At 41.1% G+C, this 23,615-nt stretch overlaps 1 protein-coding gene across 4 annotated transcripts in view; it reads right to left on the reverse strand.

Moving 5' to 3' along the window:
- Nucleotides 1–23,615, reverse strand: part of LOC139368287 (TLC domain containing 3Bb) — a 46,686-nt gene that overhangs the window by 2,124 nt on the left and 20,947 nt on the right. For 3 of the 4 annotated variants that reach the window (XM_071107027.1, XM_071107028.1, XM_071107030.1), the window contains exons 2-6: nt 18,036–18,227; nt 14,804–14,887; nt 8,973–9,195; nt 8,403–8,498; nt 2,191–2,300 (exon numbers count right to left, since the gene is read on the reverse strand). In XM_071107027.1, coding sequence (XP_070963128.1) covers nt 2,191–2,300; nt 8,403–8,498; nt 8,973–9,195; nt 14,804–14,887; nt 18,036–18,160 — 638 coding nt within the window. In that variant the 5' untranslated portion in view covers nt 18,161–18,227. Of the gene's footprint in view, nt 1–2,190; nt 2,301–8,402; nt 8,499–8,972; nt 9,196–14,803; nt 14,888–18,035; nt 22,967–23,615 lie in introns of those variants that run through there. The other variant, XM_071107029.1, reaches the window with a different exon arrangement.

Below are 23,615 nucleotides of genomic sequence, written 5' to 3' on the forward strand. Positions count from 1 at the left end.
TTTACATCATTTGAGTCAATTGGAGGTGTACCTGTGGATGTATTTCAAGGCCTACCTTCAAACTCAGTCCCTCTTTGATTGACATCATGGGAAAATCAAAAGAAATCAGCCAAGACCTCAGAAAAAAAATGGTTGTAGTTCAGAAGTTTACATACACTCAATTAGTATTTGGTAGCATTGCCTTAAAAATGTTTAACTTGGGTCAAACGTTTCAGGTAGCCTTCCACAAGCTCCCACAATAAATTGGGTGAATTTTGGCCCATTCCTCCTGACAGAGCTGGTGTAACTGAGTCAGGTTTGTAGGCCTCCTTGCTCGCACACTCTTTTTCAGTTCTTCCCACAATTTTTCTATGGGATTGAGGTCAGGGCTTTGTGATGGCCACTCCAATACCTTGACTTTGTTGTCCTTAAGCCATTTGCCACAACTTTGAAAGTATGCTAGGGCTCATTGTCCATTTGGAAGACCCATTGTTGCTGCAATATATCCACATAATTTTCCGCCCTCATGATGCCATCTATTTTGTGAAGTGCACCAGTCCCTCCTGCAGCAAAGCACCCTCACAACATGATGCTGCCACCCCAATGCTTCACGTTTGGGATGGTGTTCTTCAGCTTGCAAGCCTCCCCCTTTTTCCTCCAAACATAACCATGATCATTATGGCCAAACAGTTCTATTTTTGTTTCATCAGACCAGAGGACATTTCTCCAAAAAGTACGATCTTTGTCCCCATGTGCAGTTGCAAACCCTAATCTGGCTTCTTTTATGGCGGTTTTGGAGCAGTGGCTTCTTCCTTGCTGAGCGGCCTTACAGCTTATGTCGATATAGGGCTCATTTTACTGTGGGGATATAGATACTTTTGTACCCATTTACTCCAGCATCTTCAAAGGTTCTTTAATGTTGGTCTGGGATTGATTTGCACTTTTCGCACCAAAGTACGTTCAGAACGTGTCTCCTTCCTGAGCGGTATGACGGCTGCGTGGTCCCATGGTGTTTATACCTTCAGGCGTTTGGAAATTGCTCCCAAGGATGAACCAGACTTGGAGGTCTACAATTTATTTTCTGAGGTCTTGGCTGATTTCTTTTCATTTTCCCATGATGTCAAGCAAAGAGGGACTGAGTTTGAAAGTAGGCCTGGAAATACATCCACAGTTACACCTCTAATTGACTCAAATGATGTCAATTAGCCTATCAGAAGCTTCTAAAGCCATTACCTATTTTTCTGAAATTTTCCAAGCTGTTTAAAGGCAAAGTCAACTTAATGTATGTAAACTTCTGACCCACTGGAATTGTGATACAGTGAATTATATAAGTGACATAATCTGTCTGTAAACAATTGTTGGAAAAATGACTTGTGTCATGCACAAAGAAGATGTCCTAACCGACTTGCCAAAACTGTAGTTTGTTAACAAGAAATTTGTGGAGTGGTTGAAAAACGAGTTTTAATGACTCCAACCTAACTGTATGTAAACCTCCGACTTATGTAAACTGTAGAACTAACAAAAGGGGGGCGGAGGCATTAAAGGGATTGTTCACCCATATTTCATAATTCTATATTTATCAGTTTACCTTAAATGGCTCAATTTGACATAAGTTAGTTGCCTGACGACTCATCCTGAATTTAATTTTCCTGCTATATCAAATCGCTCTATACATCAGTCTGAACCAATTCTAGATGTCTTTTGTGCTGAGGCCAAAATTACATGATTCATGTAGGCCGTCTCTGGCCCAACCCATCGGTATCTGGGACCAATTAGAACGGTTTGAATGTGTCTGCATTCGAGAAGTCATTGGGGAGACCCACAAAGAAACATTAGTGGGCGTGGCGTTTGGCCAGAGTGATATGGATGGGTAGCCAGGCTATTAAATGAGATCCACACATGCTATGCTCCCATTGATGTCAATAAATGATTAATGCAAAAGCCAGAGTTCTTTGCGCTTATCTCAACTCTGAATCTGGCCTTAAATGTACATGGAGTCCAAATGAGAAAATGTTGAAAGTATTATGAAATGTAGATGAACTATCCCTTGACAGCCACCCATTACAATGATGCTCTCTTCACAAGCCCCCGAACCCTGATACAAGAGTTAAGAAAAATAAGAGATGTGACCAAATCCCCATGCACATCAGTCCTTTAAGCTCAGCTTGAAAGCAGAGCGTGATAGAGAGTAAGGGACAGACAGAGACATACCTGCCATACGCGTAGTAGAGGAAAGGGAAGAGGAGGACTCGACAGGTGAAAAAAGTGACCAGCATAGTAGCCCCATTCACTTTGTGCAGGAGAGTGTGTTGCTGTTTGTACTGAGAGGAAAAAGAGGGAGAGAGAGAAAGAGGAGAGAAAAAAGGAGAAAGCGCAAGCAGTACAGATTGGTGAAAGCCGAAAAATAGTTAATAGGCCTATTGCTCTACTTTGCAAGGACACCAAAAAGTGGAAAATGGAGGACAAAGTATACTTGTCCTGCTTCAAGCCAAAGGCGGGCTTGTATAGAATACAGTGCCTTAAGGTGTGGGAGAAAAACATGTCATTATACACAGTATATTCTGCAAAAACATCTGTTTCCACCAGCTTGCTAGACTTCTTCTCTGCGCCAGCAAGCTAAGCATTTGATCGACAGCTAGAGCAACTTTTACAAGACAACAACATTGAGAAGGTTATGATAACAGTTCAACATTTGAGAACCTCAACATTTTAATTGCACATCTAGAAGTATAATTTGTATCTATCAAATGTATAACACCACACCAAACTGTACTGTGTAGTTTACTTTAAATGATTCCCTTTGCACAGAGGTTATAAGAAGCATCTGGCACCAACTCTACACAACACACTGTAGGGAAGGAAGGGGAGGGCAGGGGTGGTGTGTGATGTAAAGGGAGGAGGGGGTTGGACAGGCAAATATTGTATCCGCGGTTAAATCCAGTAGAATACAGGGGGCTATATTCAAAGGCTAACAGGTGAACCTCCGCCCCAGTGAGGTCCTGAGTGTTCTGGAGCATTTTTTTGTCAAGGATCTCTGTACTTTGCTCCGTTCATCTTTCCCTTGATCCTGACTAGTCTCCCAGTCCCTGCCGCTGAAAAACATCCCCACAGCATGATGCTGCCACCACCATGCTTCACCGTAGGGATGGTGCCAGGTTTCCTCCAGACGTGACGCTTGGCATTCAGGCCAAAGAGTTCAATCTTGGTTTCATCAGACCAGAGAATCTTGTTTCTCATGGCAAACTCCAAGTGGCCTGTCATGTGCATTTAACTGAGGAGTGGCTTCCGTCTGGCTAATCTACCATAAAGGCCTGATTGGTGGAGTGCTGCAGAGATGGTTGTCCTTCTGTAAGGTTCTCCCATCTCCACAGAGGAACTCTGGAGCTCTGTCAGAGTGAGCATCGGGTTCTTGGTCACCTCCCTGACCAAGGCTCTTCTCCCCCGATTGCTCAGTTTGGCCGGGCGGCCAGCTCTAGTAAGAGTTGTGGTTCCAAACTTCTTCCATTTAAGAATGATGGAGGCCACTGTGTTCTTGCGGACCTTCAATGCTGCAGAAATGTTTTGGTACCCTTCCCAAAGTCTGTGCCTCGACACAATCATGTCTCGGAGCTTCACTAGAATACAGTATATACAGGTCATGGCCAAAAGTTTTGAGAATGACACAAATATTAATTTTCACAAAGTCTGCTGCCTCAGTTTATATGATGGCAATTTGTATATACTCATGAATGTTATGAAGAGGGATCAGATGAATTGCAATTAATTGCAAAGTCCCTCTTTGCCATGCAAATGAACTGAATCCCCAAAAAACATTTCCACAACATTTCAGCACCGCCACAAAAGGACCAGCTGATATCATGTCAGTGATTCTCTCGTTAACACAGGTGTGAGTGTTGACGAGGACAAGGCTGGAGATCACTCCGTCATGCTGATTGAGTTTGAATAACAGACTGGAAGCTTCAAAAGGAGGGTGGTGCTTGGAATCACTGTTCTTCCTCTGTCAACCATGGTTACCTGTACGGAAACACATGCCGTCATCATTGCTTTGCACAAAAAGGGCTTCACAGGCAAGGATATTGCTGCCAGTAAGATTGCACCTAAATCAACCATTTATCGGATCATCAAGAACTTCTAGGAGAGTGGTTCAATTATTGTGAAGAAGGCTTCAGGTCGCCCAAGAAAGTCCAGCAAGCGCCAGGACCGTCTCCTAAAATTGATTCAGCTGCGGGATCGGGGCACCACCAGTACAGAGCTGGCTCAGGAATGGCAGAAGGCAGGTGTGCATCTGCACGCACAGTGAGGCGAAGACTTTTGGAGGATGGCCTGGTGTCAAGAAGGGCAGCAAAGAAGCCACTTCTCTCCAGGAAAAACATCAGGGACAGACTGATATTCTGCAAAAAGTACAGGGATTGGACTGCTGAGGACTGGGGTAAAGTCATTTTCTCTGATATATCCCCTTTCCGATTGTTTGGGGCATCCGGAAAAAAGCTTGTCCGGAGAAGACAAGGTGAGCGCTACCATCAGTCCTGTGTCATGCCAACAATAAAGCATCCTGAGACCATTCATGTGTGGGGTTGCTTCTCAGCCAAGGGAGTGGGCTCACTCACAATTTTGCCTAAGAACACAGCCATGAATAAAGAATGGTACCAACACAACCTCTGAGAGAAACTTCTCCCAAACATCCAGGAACAGTTTGGTGACGAACAATGCCTTTTCCAGCATGATGGAGAACCTTGCCATAAGGCAAAAGTGATAACTAAGTAGCTCTGGGAACAAAACATCGATATTTTGGGTCCATGGTCAGGAAACTCCCCAGACCTTAATCCCATTGAGAACTTGTGGTCAATCCTCAAGAGGCGGGTGGACAAACAAAAAAAACTAAATTCTGACAAACTCCAAGCATGGGCTGCCATCAGTCAGCATGTGGCCCAGAAGTTAATTGACAGCATGCCAGGTTGGACTGCAGAGGTCTTGAAAAAGAAGGGTCAACACTGCAAATATTGACTCTTTGCATCAACTTCATGTAATTGTCAGTAAAAGCCTTTGACACTTATGAAATGCTTGTAATTATACTTCAGTATTCCATAGGAACATCTAACAAAAATAACTAAAGACATTGAAGCAGTAAACTTTGTGAAAATAAATATTTGTCATTCTCCAAACTTTTGTCCACGACTGTACGTATGAAAGGTAAAACAGTATGTAAACATTATTAAAATGACGAGTGCTCCATGTCTATGTACATAGGGCAGCAGCCTCTAAGGTTCAGGGCAGGGTACTGGGTGGAGGCCGGCTAGTGATAGCTATTTAACAGTCTGATGGCCTTAAGATATAAGCTGTTTTTCAGTCTCTCGGTCCCAGCTTTGAAGCAGCTGTAATGACCTCTGCTTCTGAATGAGAGGGGTGAACAGGCCGTGGCTTGGGTGGCTGAGGTCCTTCATGATCTTCTTGGCCTTCCTGTGACACCGGGTGCTGTAGATGTCCTGGAGGGCAGGCAGTGTGCCCCTGGTGATGCGTTGGGCAGACCGTACCACCCTTTGGAAAGCCCTGCGGTTGCGGACGGTGCAGAAATCCTTCAGCCTCCTCAGTGTGGGCGGACCCTATCAGAATGTCAGTGATATGTACGGCGAGGATCTGTCGATGTGGATGGGGGCGTGCACCCTCTGCTGTCTCCTGAAGTCAACAACCAGTTCCTTTGTTTTGTTGAGGGAGAGGTTATTTTCCTGGCACCACTCCGCCAGGGCCGTCACCTCCATCCTGTAAGCTGCCTCATTGTTGATGGTAATCAGGCCTACCACTGTTGTGTCGTCTGCAAACTCAATGATTCAGTTGGAGGCGTGCGTGTGCACCCTTGTGTGGCCCCTGTGTTGAGGATCAGTGTAGTGGAGGTGTTGTTGCCTACTGGGAAGGCCCGTCAGGAAGCCCCCAAGGCTCAAGCTTAATGATGAGCTTGGAGGGTACTATGGTGTTGAAGGCTGAGCTGTAGTGAATGAACAGCATTCTTATTTAGGTATTCTTCTTGTCAAGATGGGATAAGGCAGTGTGCAGTGCAATGGCATCATCCGTGGATCTATTGGGGGAGTATGCAAATTGCCGTGGGTCTAGGTTGTCGGGTAATGTGGAGCTGATAAGATCCTTAACTAGCTTCTCAAAGCACTTCATGATGGCAGAAGTGAGTGCTACGGGGCGATTGTCATTTAGTTCAGTTACCTTCACTTTCTTGGGTACAGGAACAATGGTGGACATCTTGAAGCAAGTGGGGACAGCAGACTGGGATAAGAAGAGATTGAATATATCCGTAAACACTCCAGCCAGCTGGTCTGCGCATGCTCAGCCGGCAGCCTTGCGAGGGTTAACAGGCTTAAATATCTTATTCATGTCGGCCATGGAGAACGAGAGCTCACAGTCCTCGGGAGCGGCCCGCGCCAGTGGCACTGTATTATCCTCAAAGCGGGCAAAGAAAGTGTTTAGCTTGTCCGGGAGCAAGACGTCGGTGTCCGTGACGTGGTTGGTTTTCCCTTTGTTAACCATGATTGTTGGAAATCCCTGGAATTGTGACTCCATTTTGTCTCTGTGCTGTCATGTTGACTGTTTGATTGATTTACAGAGGGCATAACAGGACTGTTTGTATTCAACCATATTCCCAGTCACCTTGACGTGGTTAAATGCAGTGATTCACACTTTCAGGTTTGCGCAAAGGCTGCAAACTATCCATAGTTTTTGGTTTTAATATTCACGTTGGGAACAACATCCCCTATACACTTCCTGATGTACTCAGTCACCATGTCAACCCGGAACATATCGCAGTCTGCGTCACCTAAACAATCTTGAAGCATGGATTCCAATTGGGCAGACCAGCATTGAATAGACACTAGGTCTATTCACTTCCTGTTTGAGTTTCTGCCTATAGTTAGGGAAGAGCAGAATGGAGTTGTGATCTGATTTGCCGAATTGGGGCGGAAGGGAGAGTAACAATGGTTGAGAGTTTTTGAAGCGCGAGTATTGCAGGCTATGTGTTAAGAGAACTTCGGTAGGTTTTTACTCAGATTTGCTTTGTTAAAGTCCCCAGCTACAATAAATGCAGCCTCAGGATATGCGGTTTCCAGTTTGCACAAGTCCAGTGTAGTTCCTTGAGAGCCGCCGTTGTATCGGCTTGAGGGGGAATTTAAACAGCTGAGACAATGACCGAAAATAATTATCTCAGGATGTAATGCGGTCGGCATTTAATTGTGAGGTATTCAGTATTCTAAGTCAGGTGAACAAAACTACTTGAGTTCCTGTACGTTACCACAATCATACCATGAGTAGTTAATCATGAAACATACACCTCCACCTTTCTTCTTCCCGGAGAGCTGGCTGTATGGGTGGGGACAGTATATCAGGTGAGATATGATTCCGTGAAACAAAGTATGTTACAGTCCCTGATGTATCTCTGGAAGGAGATCCTTGCCCTGAGCTTGTCTACTTTATTGTCTTGGGACAACATTAGTGAGCAATACACTCAGAAGCGGTGGATGGAGTGCACACCTACTGAGTTGGACTAAAAGTTCACTCCGAATACCTCTTCTCTGACGGCGGTGTCTTGGAGCAGCCACTGGGATAAGTTCATCCTTGGGGGGGGTACGAAAAAAGGATCCAGTTCAGGAAAGTCGTATTTCTCTTCGAAATGCTGGTGAGTTATTGCCGCTCTGATATCCAAAAGTAATTTCTGTATGTAATAACACAAAAAACATTCTGGGCTAATAATGTGAGAAATAACAAAAAATAAATAAAACTGCAAAGTTGCTTACGAGTTAGAAACAGTGCGGCCATGTCTATCGGCGCCATCTTTACACTTTAGCGTAAATTAGACCAACCTATGCCTGCACCTCCAAAAATTCATCTACTAGCACTTCACTCAATGCGCACAGCTCCCTTGTCAGGCAGTGTCACTGCACGAGGTGGGATATAGGATTCATATATATTTGTGCAATTAGCAGCTATGAAACAAAACAGCAGAAATACTTTTAAAACTGCTACTGCGGCATTTTTCTGCTATAAAACGCAACTCGCACGTGCTCATACTTTTGACTATTTTATCAAGCCTTAAAAATACTTATTTAACCTATCTCCCTTTCATTTACACCGATTGAAGTGGATTTAACAAGTGACATCAATAAAGGATCATAGCTTTCACCTGGATTCACCTGGTCAGCTTATGTCATGAAAAGAGCAGGTGTTAATTTGTTGTATACTCAGTGTATACTGCTGTAATTAAGGTGATCATATTACAGATGTGCTGTTATACACCACACACACACACACGTGATGAGCCACATGCCAGGAACCAACAGTCCAATTAAAAGTCTGAGAAATTGAAACACGGGTGGGACACCTAGAGATGTGTGCAATTCAAAAACACAATAATTCAAAAACTGAAGTACCTGGATGAGGATTTTTCCCAAACAGACCCACGGAGTGCTGACTTCTGCCAAGAACATGACGCCTTGGAAGTAATCCCCCTTGCCCTGTCGCCAGAACTGGGGGAAAGAGGAAGAAGACAGTTCATTGAAAGTCATGTTTTATCATCATGAATAAGCCTTCAACAAACCTTTTCACCAGTGTAAAGTAAGCCTTGTCCATAGGGCAGGAGCCTTTATCCTGTTTTTGTAGCATGATGCAGCTTGATGTACAAGTACACCCCCAAGACAGGAGGCTAGTCCGTCACAGGGCCTTACCCCCAATACATCTGTATTCCTAATGCTCAGTACCAAGCAGAGGCATCAAGACGGTTTTTGGAGTCTTTGGTTGGACTCGACTGTGGATCAAACAGCCAACTTCCCAATATCCGGACGGACACTCAAACCACACGGCCACAAAGATTTGCCTGTGTACCCTACCAAATACCAGCAAATATCTTTAATAATGACACACACAAGATACTTCCAATAAACACTCACTCGCTCACACGTCATTCTCCCAGCATTTGAATGTAGTCATTGGGCGACAGTTACCACAGAGACGGGGAAACACACGGTGACCATGACGACGTGGTGGAGTACCATGAGGAATTCGCGCCGCAGGTAGCTGGTCAGGGCCGCACCCAGGGGTTTGGCGCCGCTGTCCCCTTCATGACCCTTGATGCGCAGCTTGTACCAGTAGCACATGAACATGGCGTAGATGTCGTACACAAAGTAGGGCACGGCAAAGAGGATGTAGGCGCTGGTGAGCCAATGCCTGATACAAAGAAGAAGAAAATGAGGTAGAAAAAGGGGGTTACGGTAAGGTAACTTAGTTGAACAGTGGGCATTCAATAAGCAAGGCTACAATATTTGGATTTGATGCATTCGTCTTTTGAAAAGGTTTTACAAAAAGGAATATAGTTTGGGGATGGAGACTAGGGAGTGGTGGTATGGTTTACAGCAAGGGTTTTCTGGGTGGGGAAGGACCAATGGGAGGGTTTCCGTGTGGGTCCTGCTTTTTGTTACATATCCATGGGCTCAATAACACTAAAGACAACAATTATATCATTAACATTCCTTTCAGAAAAATAATGGCAACACTAGCCATTCTCTCCTGGAATGTGAAAGGCCTAAGTTGTCCTATCAAACATTCCATCTTTCTCAATATCCTAGCAAGAAACGATATTGATATAACAATGCTCCAAGAAACACACCTGCTCCAAAAGTGCGCACAGAGAATTTTGTACATTTGTACAAACTGGCTTATTTTTCTTCAGCCCCAAACAAAACAAAAGGTGTAATCAATGATACAAAATAAACTCAAAATCACCATATTGGGTAAAGGCAAAGACCAGGAAGGCAGAATCACTTAAATATCCATAATGGAAAGAAATTTGCATTTTTTAATGTGTATACTCCAAATTCATATGATCCTACGTTTTTTGATTCTCTAAATAGCATATTGTTAGGATTAACTGAATTCCAACGGGTTAACGGGACAGACATGAATGCAATTTTGGATGTGGGACAAAATCTACAGCGTCTTCAGAAGGAATTCACATCCCTTGACTATCCATTTTTTGTTGGATTTAATTGCCATTTTTTTAACGATCTAAACAAAATACTCTGTCAATGTAAAAAATTATCTAAATGGAAAATAAAACACTAATATATCTTGATTAGATAAGTATTCAACATGTTACAATCACCTTTGGCAGCGATTACAGCTGTGAGTCTTTTTGGGTAAGTCTAAGAGCTTTGCACACCTGCTTTGTACCGTATTTGCCCATTATTCTTTTAAAACATTATTTAAGCTCTGTCAAGTTGGTTGTTGATCATTGCTAGGCAGCCATTTTCAAGACTTGCCATAGATTTTCAAGGCAATTTAAGTCAAAACAGTAACTAGGCATCTCAGGAACATTGTCGTCTTGGTAAGAAAATGCACTATATATATTTGGCCTTGTGTTTTAGGTTATTGACCTACTAAAATATTAATTCGTCTCCCAGTGTTTGTTGGAAAGCAGACAACCAGGTTCCTCAAGGATTTTGCATATTCTGTTTCTTTTTATCATAAAAAAAACTCCCTAGTCCTTGTCGAGGAAAAACATACCCATAACATGATGCAGCCACCACCATGCTTGATAATATGAAGAGTGGTACGTTGTGTTTGCCCCAAACATAACGCTTTGTATTCAGGACAAAAAGTTCCTTTCTTATCACATTTTTTGCAGTATTACTTTACAGGATGCATGTTTAGGAATATTTGTCTTCTGTACAGGCTTCATTCTTTTCACTCAGTCATGTATGTTAGTACTGTGGAGTAACTATAATTTACAAAAATATCAAAAACGCATCATGCAACAATTTTAATGACTTTACTCAGTTAAAGTTCATATGAGGAATGAATTTTAATGAATTAATTAGGTCCTAATCTATGGATTTCACATGACTGGGACTACAGATATGCATCTGTTGGTCACAGACACCTTAAAAGAAATGGGCCTGAAATTGCCATCGATAAAATGCAATTGTGTTCGTTGTTCGTCTTCCAACACCATAACCCCACCGCCACCATGGGGCACTCTGTTCACAACATTGACATCAGCAAACTGCTCGCCCACATAACGCAATACACGTGGTCTTCGGTTGTGAGGCCGGTTGGACGTACTGCCACATTTTTAAAAATGATGTTGGAGGTGGCTTATGGTAGAGAAATGAACATTCAATTCTCTGGCAACAGCTCTGGTGGACATTCCTACAGCCAGCATGCCAATTTCATACTCTCTCAAAACTTGAGACATCTGTGGCATTGTGTTGTGTGACAAAACTGTACATTTTAGAGTGGCATTTTATTGTCCCATGCACAAGATGTACCTGTGTAATGATCATGCTGTTTAATCAGCTTCTTGATATGCCACACTTGTCCTGTGGCATATCTTAACAAAGGAGAAATGCTCACTAACAGGGATGTAAACAAATGTGTGCACATTTGAGAGAAATAAGCTTTTTGTGCATATGGAACATTTCTGGGATATTTAATTTCAGCTCATTTATCATGGGACCAACACTTTACATGCTGCGTTCATATTTTTGTTCAGTGTACAATGTTGTTCATCTATCCTCAGTGATCTCTTATCACAGCCATTAAACTTAAATGAAAAAAATATTTATAATAATAAAAATTAATTAATTAAAAATAAAATCGCCATTGGCCTCATGGTGAAATCCCTGAGTGGTTTCGTTCCTCTTCGGCAACTCAGGAAGGGCGCCCATATCTTTGTATTGACAGTGTATTGATACACCATCCAAAGTGTAATTAATAACTGCAACCATGCTCAAAGAGATATTCAATGTCTGCTTTTAATTTTTACCCATCTACCAATAGGTGTCCTTCTTTGCAAACCATTGGAAAACCTCCCTGGTCTTAGTGGTTGAATCTGTGCTTGAAATTCACTGCACGACTGAGGGACCTTACAGATAATTGTATGTGTGGGGTACAGAGATGGGGTAGTTATTTTAAAAATCATGTTAAACACTATTATTGCACAAAAAGGTGAGTCCATGCAACTTATATACATTTGTACTACTGAACTTATTTAGGCTTGCCATAACAAAAGTGTTGAATACCTACTGAGTAAAGACATTTAAGCTTTTCATTTAATTAATTATTTTGTAAACATTTCTAAAAACATAATTCCACTTTGACATTTGTATTGTGTGTAGATTAGTGACACAAAATCTCAATTGAATCAATTTTAAACAAAAGGCTGTAAAAAAAAAGTTAAAAGGTGTGAATACTTTCTAAAGGCACTGTAATAAGACCAACTAGTAGCCACATGCAGCCAATGCTCTCCAACATATACTCTGATTACAGCCAGCCTCATTGATGCCTGGCGAGCACATAGTCCAAAAGCAAACGAGTAGACTTTCTACTCAAACAGGCATAAAACATTCTCCCGAATCGACTTCATACTTATCTGCAACTCTATTTTCTAAAATTAAGAAAGACATTCAACATATGAGCTTGTCTGATCACCATGCCTACTACTACCAATTTCACATTTCAGAATATCCTAAAAGAGCCACAAGATGGCGTTTCAATGTTTCATTACTACAAAATCCTACATTCTGTGATCAATTTGAAATTGAACTAAATTAATTCATAATGCTCAATAAAAAGTCTGTCAATGAACCCCGGATTCTATGGGATGACACCAAGTTTTTATTTTATTTTTTATAACGCAACTTCATTTGCATCGGAGTTGAATAAATCACAATTAAATAAGATATCAGAATTGGAAATGTTGATAACTGCGTTGGAGCGTTCTCAACAAACACTTTTTTCAGACCAGGTATCTATTACTCTTTCCAAAGTCAAGACAGAACTTAATTTATTGATAAGACAGAGAGCAGCATTTGCCATCCACTTAGTTAGGTTCAACCATTACTTCCATGGTAATCGTCCCAGTCGTTTACTGGCCAACAAGCTTCGCAGTAATGATCAATTAGCTAAAATAGCAACTATTGAATCTGAAATTGGGGAATTACTATCAGAACCCAAATGAATCAAAGATTCTCCCAGCTTTATAAAGAACTGTACACATCTAATTGTAAATACACACCAAGCCAGACTAAGTCCTTTCTAAAAGAATTAAGAACTCTTCTCTCAACAGAAAAAGCTGCATTGCTAGGAACCCAAAATCGCTGTCAATGAACTCAAAAGGGCATTGCATAGCATGAAAAAAAGGCAAATCACCTGGATGGGATTCCCCCTGAGTTCTATTTACATTTTTAATTTTTATCGGTAAGGATGCTACTCTGTGTTCTCACTATCACTCCTTGGCACGTTTTATCTCGATGCAGAAAATGCTTTTGATAGACTAGAATAGTCATATCTCTGGTCGGTCTTGAACAGCAGGATCTGGGTTACCGAAATTTCCTGCCCAAACCCACTCTCTTTTCCCAGGATAAATAACTGCGAGAAACCGGTAAATTATAAAAAAATATTTATATGAACAGCATGACGTGAAATGGAACTTCAGTTACATGTAATATCTAAATCTGTCTTATCTAAGGGCCACAGCCTACTCTCTGCAAGATCAATCATCAATGCTCAGGTTGGGAACAGACAGCGCATTTCAGTATAGAGTGCAGTTCACAATGCATGTAGGCCTTTCATCTCATCATGGTAACTTTTTTATTGTGAAAGGTGAGACTACATTTGCTGCAGCATAGCCTATGTATTAGTAATATAAGGACTGAATGCATGTTTCATTTACACAAAAGGGCACAACAAAGCCTATTCCCCCTCAGGAGACTGAAAAGATTTGGCATAGGTCATCAAAAAGTTCTACATCTGCAACACTGCCTGGTATGGTCTTGGTCCAAAAGGCTTCTTAACAGCTTCTACCTCCAAGCAATAAGACTCCTGAACAGCTAATCAAATGGCTACCCAGACTATTTGTATTGCACCCCCCTCTTTTACGCTGCTGCTACTCTGTTTATTATCTATGCATAGTCACTTTAACTCTGCCTGTATGTACATATTACCTCGACTAACCGGTGCCCCCCCCCGTACATTGACTCTGGACCGGTACCCCCTGTATAGCCTCACTATTGTTATTTTACTGCTGCTCTTTAATTACTTGTTACTTTTATTTTTTACTTATCTATTTTTTACTTAACACTTAGTTTTCTTAAACCTGCATTGTTGGTTAAAAGGGCTTGTAAGTAAGGCTTTCACTGTAAGGTCTACCTACACCTGTTGTATTCGGCACATGTAACAAATAAAATTTGATTTGATTTCCATCTGGCTTTCAGGGGTCACCTTACTTTTTCATTGTAAAGAGGATTTTTTTTAAATTCCCCAATATTTATCACACAACATTTTAGGACTACATACAGCAGCTTTTTAAAGGAGTCTGCTTTGTGTCTTCTTTTTTGCCATGACAAATCAAGTATCGGGACAACCCTTCTCCCAAGGCACAAAAAAACACTGACAAATTATGATTCTGAAGTTAACAATTCACTTAAAATATTTATAGTATGGCCTGATGTAAAATATCGCTCAAGGCTGAATGAGCCTAAAAAGTTTTTTATTTTCTCTTCACTCTATGCTGTAGTTAACTGTTTTTTTTGGGGGGGGGGGGGGGGGTTATGAGTCAGATATCTTCTGTCTCTTTCTGGGGCGTGTTCATTAGGACAAGAAACTGAAAATGTTTTACAACGGAAAACAAAAATAAGAATTTCTTATTGAACAACTGTGTCTGTTTTCTTCCATTTTAGTGCCTCAAACATGCCCCTGGTCTGTTTTACAAATTTTACTGACTGAGCCTTACTGTAACAACATTTGTCAGAAGGACGAGGTGAATTTCTACACTTACTGATCCTCAATGATGTCATCACAGGAAGAGGCAATGATGTAACCAGCAGAGGAGGCCATGATCGCCTGAACAGAGGACACCAACCTGAGAAAGGCCCGCAGGAGAAATTAAACATTAACATAGTTTATAACATCAGACTACAATTGCTAAATGTCTGGTAAAACATAAAATATTGTGAAATCCAATTTTTACTAAAATGTCATCCTTCGTCATTATCAGAATTAACCAAAAGTCATCATAAAACAGAATTAGTGTTGATTTATTTTGAGTGGTAACCAATGGCTCCATCTCAATTAGTCTTTCAGCGATTCCTCACATCCTATCTCCTCGCTTCCTTCTCAAATGTATATTGAAAAAGAAAGTCCAAGGTCAATCCCCTCAGACCTTCTTCTCCAATGCGTTTTGAGAAGGCAAAGAGAGAGAACGGAAATAATTGAGGAAAGATGAACTGAGGAAGAGCATGCATATACAGTTGAAGTCAGAAGTTTACATACACTTATGTTGGCGTCATTAAAACTAGTTTTTCAACCACTCCACAAATTTCTTGTTAACAAACTATAGTTTGGCAAGTCGGTTAGGACATCTTCTTTGTGCATGACATTTTTCCAACAATTATTTACAGACAGATTATTTCACTTATAATTCACTGTATCACAATTCCAGTGGGTCAGAAGTTTACATACACTAAGTTGACTGTGCCTTTAAACTGATTGGGAAATTTCAGAAAAATATGTAATGGCTTTAGAATCTTCTGATAGGCTAATTGACATAATTTGTGTCAATTGGAGGTTTACCTGTGGATGTATTTCCAGGCCTACCTTCAAACTCAGTGCCTCTGCTTGAAATCATGGCAAAAACAACAAAAAAATCAGCCAAGAAATTGTAGACCCCACCCCACAAGTCTGGTTCATCCTTGGGAGCAATTTCCAAACACCTGAAGGAAACACGTTCATCTGTACAAACAATAGTACGCAAGTATAAACACCATTGGACCACACAGCAGTCATACCGCTCAGGAAGGAGACGCGTTCTGAATCCTAGAGATGAACGTACTTTGGTGCGAAAATTGCAAATCAGTCCCACACAACAGCAAAGGACCTTGTGATGATGCTGGACGAAACAGGTACAAAAGTATCTATATCCACAGTAAAACGAGTCATATATCGACCTAACCTGAAAGGTTGCTCAGCAAGGAAGAAGCCACTGCTCCTAAACCGCCATAAAAAAAGCCAGACTACGGTTTGCAACTGCATATGGGGACAAAGACCGTACTGTTTGGAGAAATGTCCTCTGGTCTGATGAAACAAAAAAAGAACTGTTTGCCCATAATGACCATCGTTATGTTTGGAGGAAAAAGGGGGAGGCTTGCAAGTCGAAGAACACCATCTCAAACGTGAAGCACGGGGGTGGCAGCATCATGTTGTGGGGTGCTTTGCTGCAGGAGGGACTGGTGCACTTCACAAAATAGATGGCATCACGAGGGCGGAAAATTATGTGGATATATTGAAGCAACATCTCAAGACATCAGTTAAAGCTTGGTCGCAAATGGGTCTTCCAAATGGACAATGACCCCAAACATACTTCCAAAGTTGTGGCAAATGGCTGAAGAACAACAAAGTCAAGGTATTATCACAAAGCCCTGACCTCAATCCCATAGACAATTTGTGGGCAGAACTGAAAAAGCGTGTGCGAGCAAGGAGGCCTACAAACCTGACTCAGTTACACCAGCTCTGTCAGGAAGAATGGGCCAAAATTCACCCAACTTATTGTGGGAAGCTTGTGGAAGGCTACCCAAGTTAAACAATTTAAAGGCAATGCTACCAAATACTAATTGAGTGTATGTAAACTTCTGACTCATTGGGAATGTGATGAAAGAAATAAAAGCTTAGATAAATCATTCTCTCTACTATTATTCTTATGTTTCACACTCTTAAAATAAAGTGGTGATCCTAACTGACCTAAGACAGGGAATTTTTAGTAGGATTAAATGTCAGGAATTGTGAAAAACTGAGTGTAAATGTATTTGGCTAAGGTGTATGTAAACGTCCGACTCAACTGTACATAGTACCAGTCAAAGGTTTGGACACACGTACTCATTCAAGGAGTAATTCTTTATTTTTACTATTTTCTATGGAATCATGTAGTAACCAAAAAAGTGTTGAACAAATCAAAATGTATTTCATATTTGAGATTCTTCAAAAGGAAGCACCCTTTGCCTTGATAACAGCTTTGCACACGCTTGGCATTCTCTCAACCAGCTTCATGAGGTAATCACCTGGAATGCATTTCAATTAGCAGGTGTGCCTTGTTAAAAGTTCATTTGTGGAATTTCTTTCCTTGTTAATGCGTTCGAGCCAATCAGTTGTGTTGTGACAAGGTAGGGGTGGTATACAAAAGATAGCCCTATTTGGTAAAAGACAAAGTCCATATTATGGCAAGAACAGCTCAAATAAGCAAACAGAAATGACAGTCCATCATTACTTAAAGACACGAAGGTCAGTCAATGCAAAAAATTAATAACTTTCAAGTTTCTTCAAATGCAGTCGCAAAAAACATCAAGCACTATGATGAAACTGGCTCTCATGAGGACCACCACAGGAAAGGAAGACCCAGAATTACCTCTGCGGCAGAGGATAAATTCATTAGCGTTAACTGCCCCTCAGATTGCAGACCAAATAAATGCTTCACAGAGTTCAAGTAACAGACACATCTCAACATCAACTGTTCAGAGGAGACTGGTCGAATTGCTGCAACAAAACCACTACTAAAGGAAACCAATAAGAAGAAGAGACTTGCTTTGGCCAAGCAATGGACATTAGAACGATGGAAATCTGTCCTCTGGTCTGTTGAGTCCAAATTAGATTTTTTGTTCCAACCGCCGTGTCTTTGTGAGACGCAGAGTAGGTGAATCGAGGATCTCCGCATGTGTGGTTCCCACTGTGAAGCATGGAGGAGGAGGTGTGATGGTGTGGTGGTGCTTTGCTGGTGACACTGTTGGTTATTTTTTAGAATTCAAGGCACACTTAACCAGCTACTTCGAAGAATTTTAAATATATTTTGATTTGGTTAACCGTTTTTGTTACTTAAATGATTCCATGTGTTATTTCATGGTTTTGATGTCTTCACTATTATTCTACAATGTAGAAAATAGTACAAATAAAGAAAAACCCTTGAATGAGTAGGTGTGTCTAAACTTTTAACTGGTACTGTATATGATCCCCACATCTCTCACCTGGCTGACACTATGACCGCATCCCCTTCGCTCCACCTCAGTGCAGGGATGTGCTTGAGGCATTGCTTGGAGAGCACAAACAAGCCTGGGAAGAAGACAGACCCGGCAGCCAGGATGGTCAACATGGTCCAACGTGTTTGTCTTGTTGGCAAAGTTCAGCAGGTAGTCTGGTCTTTGAGATCTTTCTTCCCTCTGAAATTGGAAGCACAGAGATAAACAATTTCAAAACAAGCAGGCAACTATAGCACTAATAAAAGTTGTTTCCTTTCTTTTATCATGTGTCGCCAAAGGGACACAGCATATTAAGTGGGAAAGGGGCATTGGGACAAAAATAGCACCAGCACAGAGTGGAGAAGAGGGCATTTGTTAAATTTACAAAGGTGCAGAGAGGGTTAGTGCGTGTGGATGATTGTGGTGATGCTGAGGGCTTGGTGTGGTGGCTGGTGAGTGATTTTCATAGATGAGGAAGCCCATTGTGCTAACATGACAGGGTGGACATCTAAGGTCATTATGAACCTCATCACTACTAGGGCTGTGGCAGTCACGAAAATTTGTCAGCCAGTGATTGTCAAGCCTGTAACTGGTCGGTCTCACGGTAATTGACCGTTAATTAACATAAAACAAATTTAGCATCTCCTGGCCTACAAGCCATTTGGAAAAGTCTAATAAATCCATGTAATATAGCCTACACCTTCACAATAAATCCATTATTTTAGACAGGTCTAAAGATGCATGATATGAAGAAAATGTCTACTTCAGAAGAAAAGGATAGCATACTCTGAGTTGTCCTTATGTTAGGACCTGATGTGGCTAAGCCACATGGCTGTGGGCTACGCTAGTTAATTTAGCAGACAAGATTTGCTTATAATTCCGTGCCATTATTTTATAGTATGAAGAATACAATTGAACAAAGCTGAATAAAATATAAATATTTTCTTCAAACGATGAGGGAGTGCGCACATGCGGCTATTCTGTGTTGAGTGGTTTATAAAGAAATAGATACTCCTATATGCTTAATTTAGAGTTATTAACTTTAGTTGTGATACAAATGTTGGGCTATATGTTTTGATTTTTAATACATTGTAAGGTTGCATGATGCGACTGATGATTTTTAAAAAGTCACTTGAAAGGCATGAGTTCTGCTTTGTTTTTTTACGCAGTCTGTACACACTCCAATAGTCTCTCATTCACAATTTGACAAGCCCTTTATAATGCCTCGAATTTCACGGCAGCATCCTCTTTGTGGCAGTAATGCAACCGAAAGAAATCTTTGCCTTTTGTGGCCCGGAGTGCTGCGTTGTCCCCTTCTCCCTGAGTGTGCTGCGCAATCAGATGGCACTCAGTCACGCGATCGGGTCTTTATCACAGGCTACAAGTGAAGACGGACACATCAGGGAAGCAACTGCACGCGTCCTTATCCAATTCCCAAGGTGCATAATGAAGATATTGGAAGAACTGTCCATATTTACATTGTCAGCCAACAAGATGAGCAGGCCTAACGAACAGCAAAAGCACTAGCCTATGTCAATCTACTATCCCCCATTGTACAAAAGTCGACCTACTCTAATCTGTGGGAGAAATAAATATTCCAAACATAGTCTGGGACAGTTGTGGGATGCGATAGATCCCAAATGAATATAACCACCAGCATCTAAAAAAACAGTTGTATGCAATGTTGCTGACGCAACAGATCAGAATGTTTACTTTAAAATGTTGATAAACTATTAGAATATTTCTTCACATTATAAGCACAGCAATATGCACATGGTAGTAGGCTATAAGCACAAATGTTCCATTCGCGGGAATACACCATTATCAAAAGTGACCGCAAATGTGATTATGCATGTAATGCTTTTATTATAAAAGGTCCCCTTTTTATGTTGAAAAGGATCTTCCCCAAATGTGCTTAATTTTAACAAGTTATTTGGCCACTTTATTTGTGACACAAACCTTATTAAAACGTAGGCCTATGAGCTAGGCTACATGAAGTGTGCGACTACCATTCAAAAAAGTTGCAAAAAAATACATTGTTTCTTATGCTGGGCATCATTCACAAGTGACAATATATAATTCACAAGTGATAGGCTAATATTGTCACCAATCATACTATTCTTGACTTAATCTCATCTTTACATATACAAAATAATATATGTGTGACATTTGTTTTGATTTAGAATGGACCATTATCACGCATCTGTATCGAAACAGGGGCAGCGGAAAAAAATACATGTGCACTTAAATAGCGAATGGAGGACGCTTTTCCCCGTGGTTTATTTTTATGCAAGCCAGGTAGGCTATACTCCTGTTGTAAATATAATCAATGTGCTTAATATTAGGAAAGTTGAGAAATAAAAATAGTAGGCCTAGCCTATAGAAAGCTGATGGGATCCTCGTCTTTTTATTAGTGGCCATCACTCTGTTCTCACGCAATTGCATAGCCTAAAGAAATGTTGTGCAACATGAGCTCATGAAGTGTTTGATTTGATTTTTGAATACATTTGCATTTTTGTCAGAGTGATTAGAGGGACAATAGAGTGCTGAGTACCAGGCAGTTAGCAAGTTTGGTAGGCTACTAAGTGACCATCAGCAGCATCAGAGCTTGTAGAAGCCTAATTAGAGTGACTAAACGGTCATGTGGAATTTGACTGCCTTCATGACTCGTGACCGCCGGTGTGGCAGTAATACGGTCACCGAATGGTTGGTTACTTAAGACATAAACGAAAGGAGGTTGGGTAGTTGGGGAGGACGGATAGGCGTATAGGTAACGTCTAACAACCCAAAGTTTGCGTTTTCGAATCATGTCAGGGACAACTTAAGCATTTTAACTAATTAGCAACTTTGCAACTACTTGCAGTGGCTGCTCTTTCACTGTAAATGTATATCATTAATATGTTATTGACATGTAAATCTGTCATAAAAATCAGGAATTTCCTCAATAAACACAAATATGAGCGTTTCTGCATCTCATCGGTAGAAAAGGGCCATCTACATTTCCTGGTTGTAAGTAGGGATGCACGATATATCGGTGAACATATCGGAATCGGACGATATTAGCTAAAAAATGGCAACATCGGTATCGGCCCGATGTCTAGTTTAACGCTGATGTTAAAAACCGAAGTCAAAGCTACCGCACATACCTATATAATGTATATATACACATGATGTAATGACGCCAAGTAAAATTTTGCGCTACACGTGCAACACAGCATTCCTAACCTAGCCCACAATGTCTGCTGTGTGGATCGAGCAGTCAAGCAGTCATTTGATAGAGTAACAACATTTCAGCGAGACAACTCAAAGGCGAAATCCATTAAAGCCAAGAAAATGGAATTCATTGCCATTAATCAACCATTCTCTGTCGTGGGTGATGTTGACTATCGCCGACTGGTCGAGCACCGGTACACACCAAGTGCGCTATTTTTCAGATGTTGCCCTACCAGAGTTACACAGTAATAGCATCCCTGCTATTAGCTTCACAACATACATACTATGGAACGCCATTTGGGTCTTTGCGTGTCAGAAAAGATACAGTAGCACTGTCAAAGCTGTACAAAAAAGTCGGCAAACACCGGCCACAAACGATGCGTTTACAATGACGCGTTGGTAATAAAGAACAATTTGTTCGACCGCAACTTCTGGGGTAGCTAGCTGTAGCTTGGTACCTAGCTAGCACCAATACAACCAGCCTGAAAACAATGACCAATAGGAACTGCAGTCATTTTCATTATTCTTAGCAATGATTTAGGAATCCTTGTGAGTATTAGCTAGATTGCCACTTGTTCGCCTATTGAAATTCAACTTCAGTTCATGAAAATAAATAGCTAGCCAGATACTTAACCCTCTTGTCCAAAGCTAACGCCCTGCCCTATGGGACTCCCAATCACGGCCGGATGTGATACAGCCTGGATTCAAACCAGGGACTGTAGTGACGCTTGCACTGAGATGCAGTGCCTTAGACTGCAGCGTCCTAGTGTGTGTGTTTTAACTATTTAACTGTACTAGAATGTTTAAACGTCTGCTAAAATGTTTAATATCGGTATACTTTTGGGGGGCAAGGAAAATATTGGATATCGGTATGGCCAAAAATGTCATATCGGTGCATCACTAGTTGTAAGCAAAACCACAATATCCAGAATTCATAGCGATTTCAGTACACGGTACCGCCTCTGTCGAGGTGGATCGGTTTGAGAGTGGGTGTTAACAGGTAGCTAATGTTACTCACTGGACCAGCCACTCGTTCCTAAAACATAAGCTTGCGAAAAACTATAACTATATAATAACTATTTTGTGTCAACAACTGTAAAGTTTAGTCATTGTGTACCCGGATCTGCAAACTTCAAGCAAGCACAGGAGCTGAAGTAACATTTAATCGGTTACTTTAATAAGAAGACAAGCAGAGGTAACGTTGCTAACTTAGCTAGCGAACTAAATTAGTGTATCTAAACTAAAGAAAGTATAATGTAATGTAAATTAGCCAGCTGCTATCTGGCCATGTGATCTGTAACTTTGCAAAGTAACTTTATCTATGTTAAGTTAGCCAGCTAACAGTGAGATACTAAGGTAACTAAACTAACACAGAGGCTAATCCTCTGCATATCTACAGAGTCCAATCCCATCAACATGTGCAGCGGCATCAACATCAAGCTCAGCACCAGGAACTAGTTTAAGTCACATTTGCTAAATCTTTCCATAACTCTAATTTACACATCTCCATCTGGCTTTCAGGGGGTCACTTTTTTATTTATTGCAGCTGCAGAGTTTTAAAACAGCCTATCACTCAAATAGCGTTGCTTTAAATCCATCTTAAATCAATCCACTGGCAAGCACTGTCGCAGTCACTATCCATCAATTCCTTTCAAATTGCATCCAAAATAGATACTCCTGTTTAAGATTGATACAGTGGGGCAAAAAAGTATTTAGTCAGCCACCAATTGTGCAAGTTCTCCCACTTAAAAAGATGAGAGAGGCCTGTAATTTTCATCATAGGTACACTTCAACTATGACAATGTGATTTTCTGGATTTTTTTTATTTATTTTGTCTGTCATAGTTGAAGTGTACCTATGATGAAAATTACAGGCCTCTCTCATCTTTTTAAGTGGGAGAACTTGCACAATTGGTGGCTGACTAAATACTTTTTTGCCCCACTGTATATGTATAGATGTCCTAACCTACCTCTTCCAGGTAATACATTCAATTGGCCTTATATTTAGCTAATGAATAATGGGTTATGCATAATAAGCTTCTAACTTAAGCACCACCTGTGCTGCTCTTGCTTCCCTCCTTAAAAAACGCATCTTATCTCTTGGAGTCCCAGGAAAAGCTATACTAGAACAGTTTGCTGGATTTTGGGGCATTTCCTACAAGGCCAGCACCAAGGAGTCAAGCTGCCAGTTGAGGACTATTAACATAAGTATTGAGACCCTTTGCTATGAGATTTGAAATTGAGCTCAGGTGCATCCTGTTTCCATTGATCATCCTTGAAATGTTTCTACAACTTTATTGGAGTCCACCTGTGGTAAATTCAATTGGTTGAACATGATTTGGAAACGCACACACCTGTCTATATAAAGGTCCCACAT

Source organism: Oncorhynchus clarkii, chromosome 16 (genome assembly GCF_045791955.1).
Source record: "Oncorhynchus clarkii lewisi isolate Uvic-CL-2024 chromosome 16, UVic_Ocla_1.0, whole genome shotgun sequence".
NCBI classification, from domain to species: domain Eukaryota; kingdom Metazoa; phylum Chordata; class Actinopteri; order Salmoniformes; family Salmonidae; genus Oncorhynchus; species Oncorhynchus clarkii.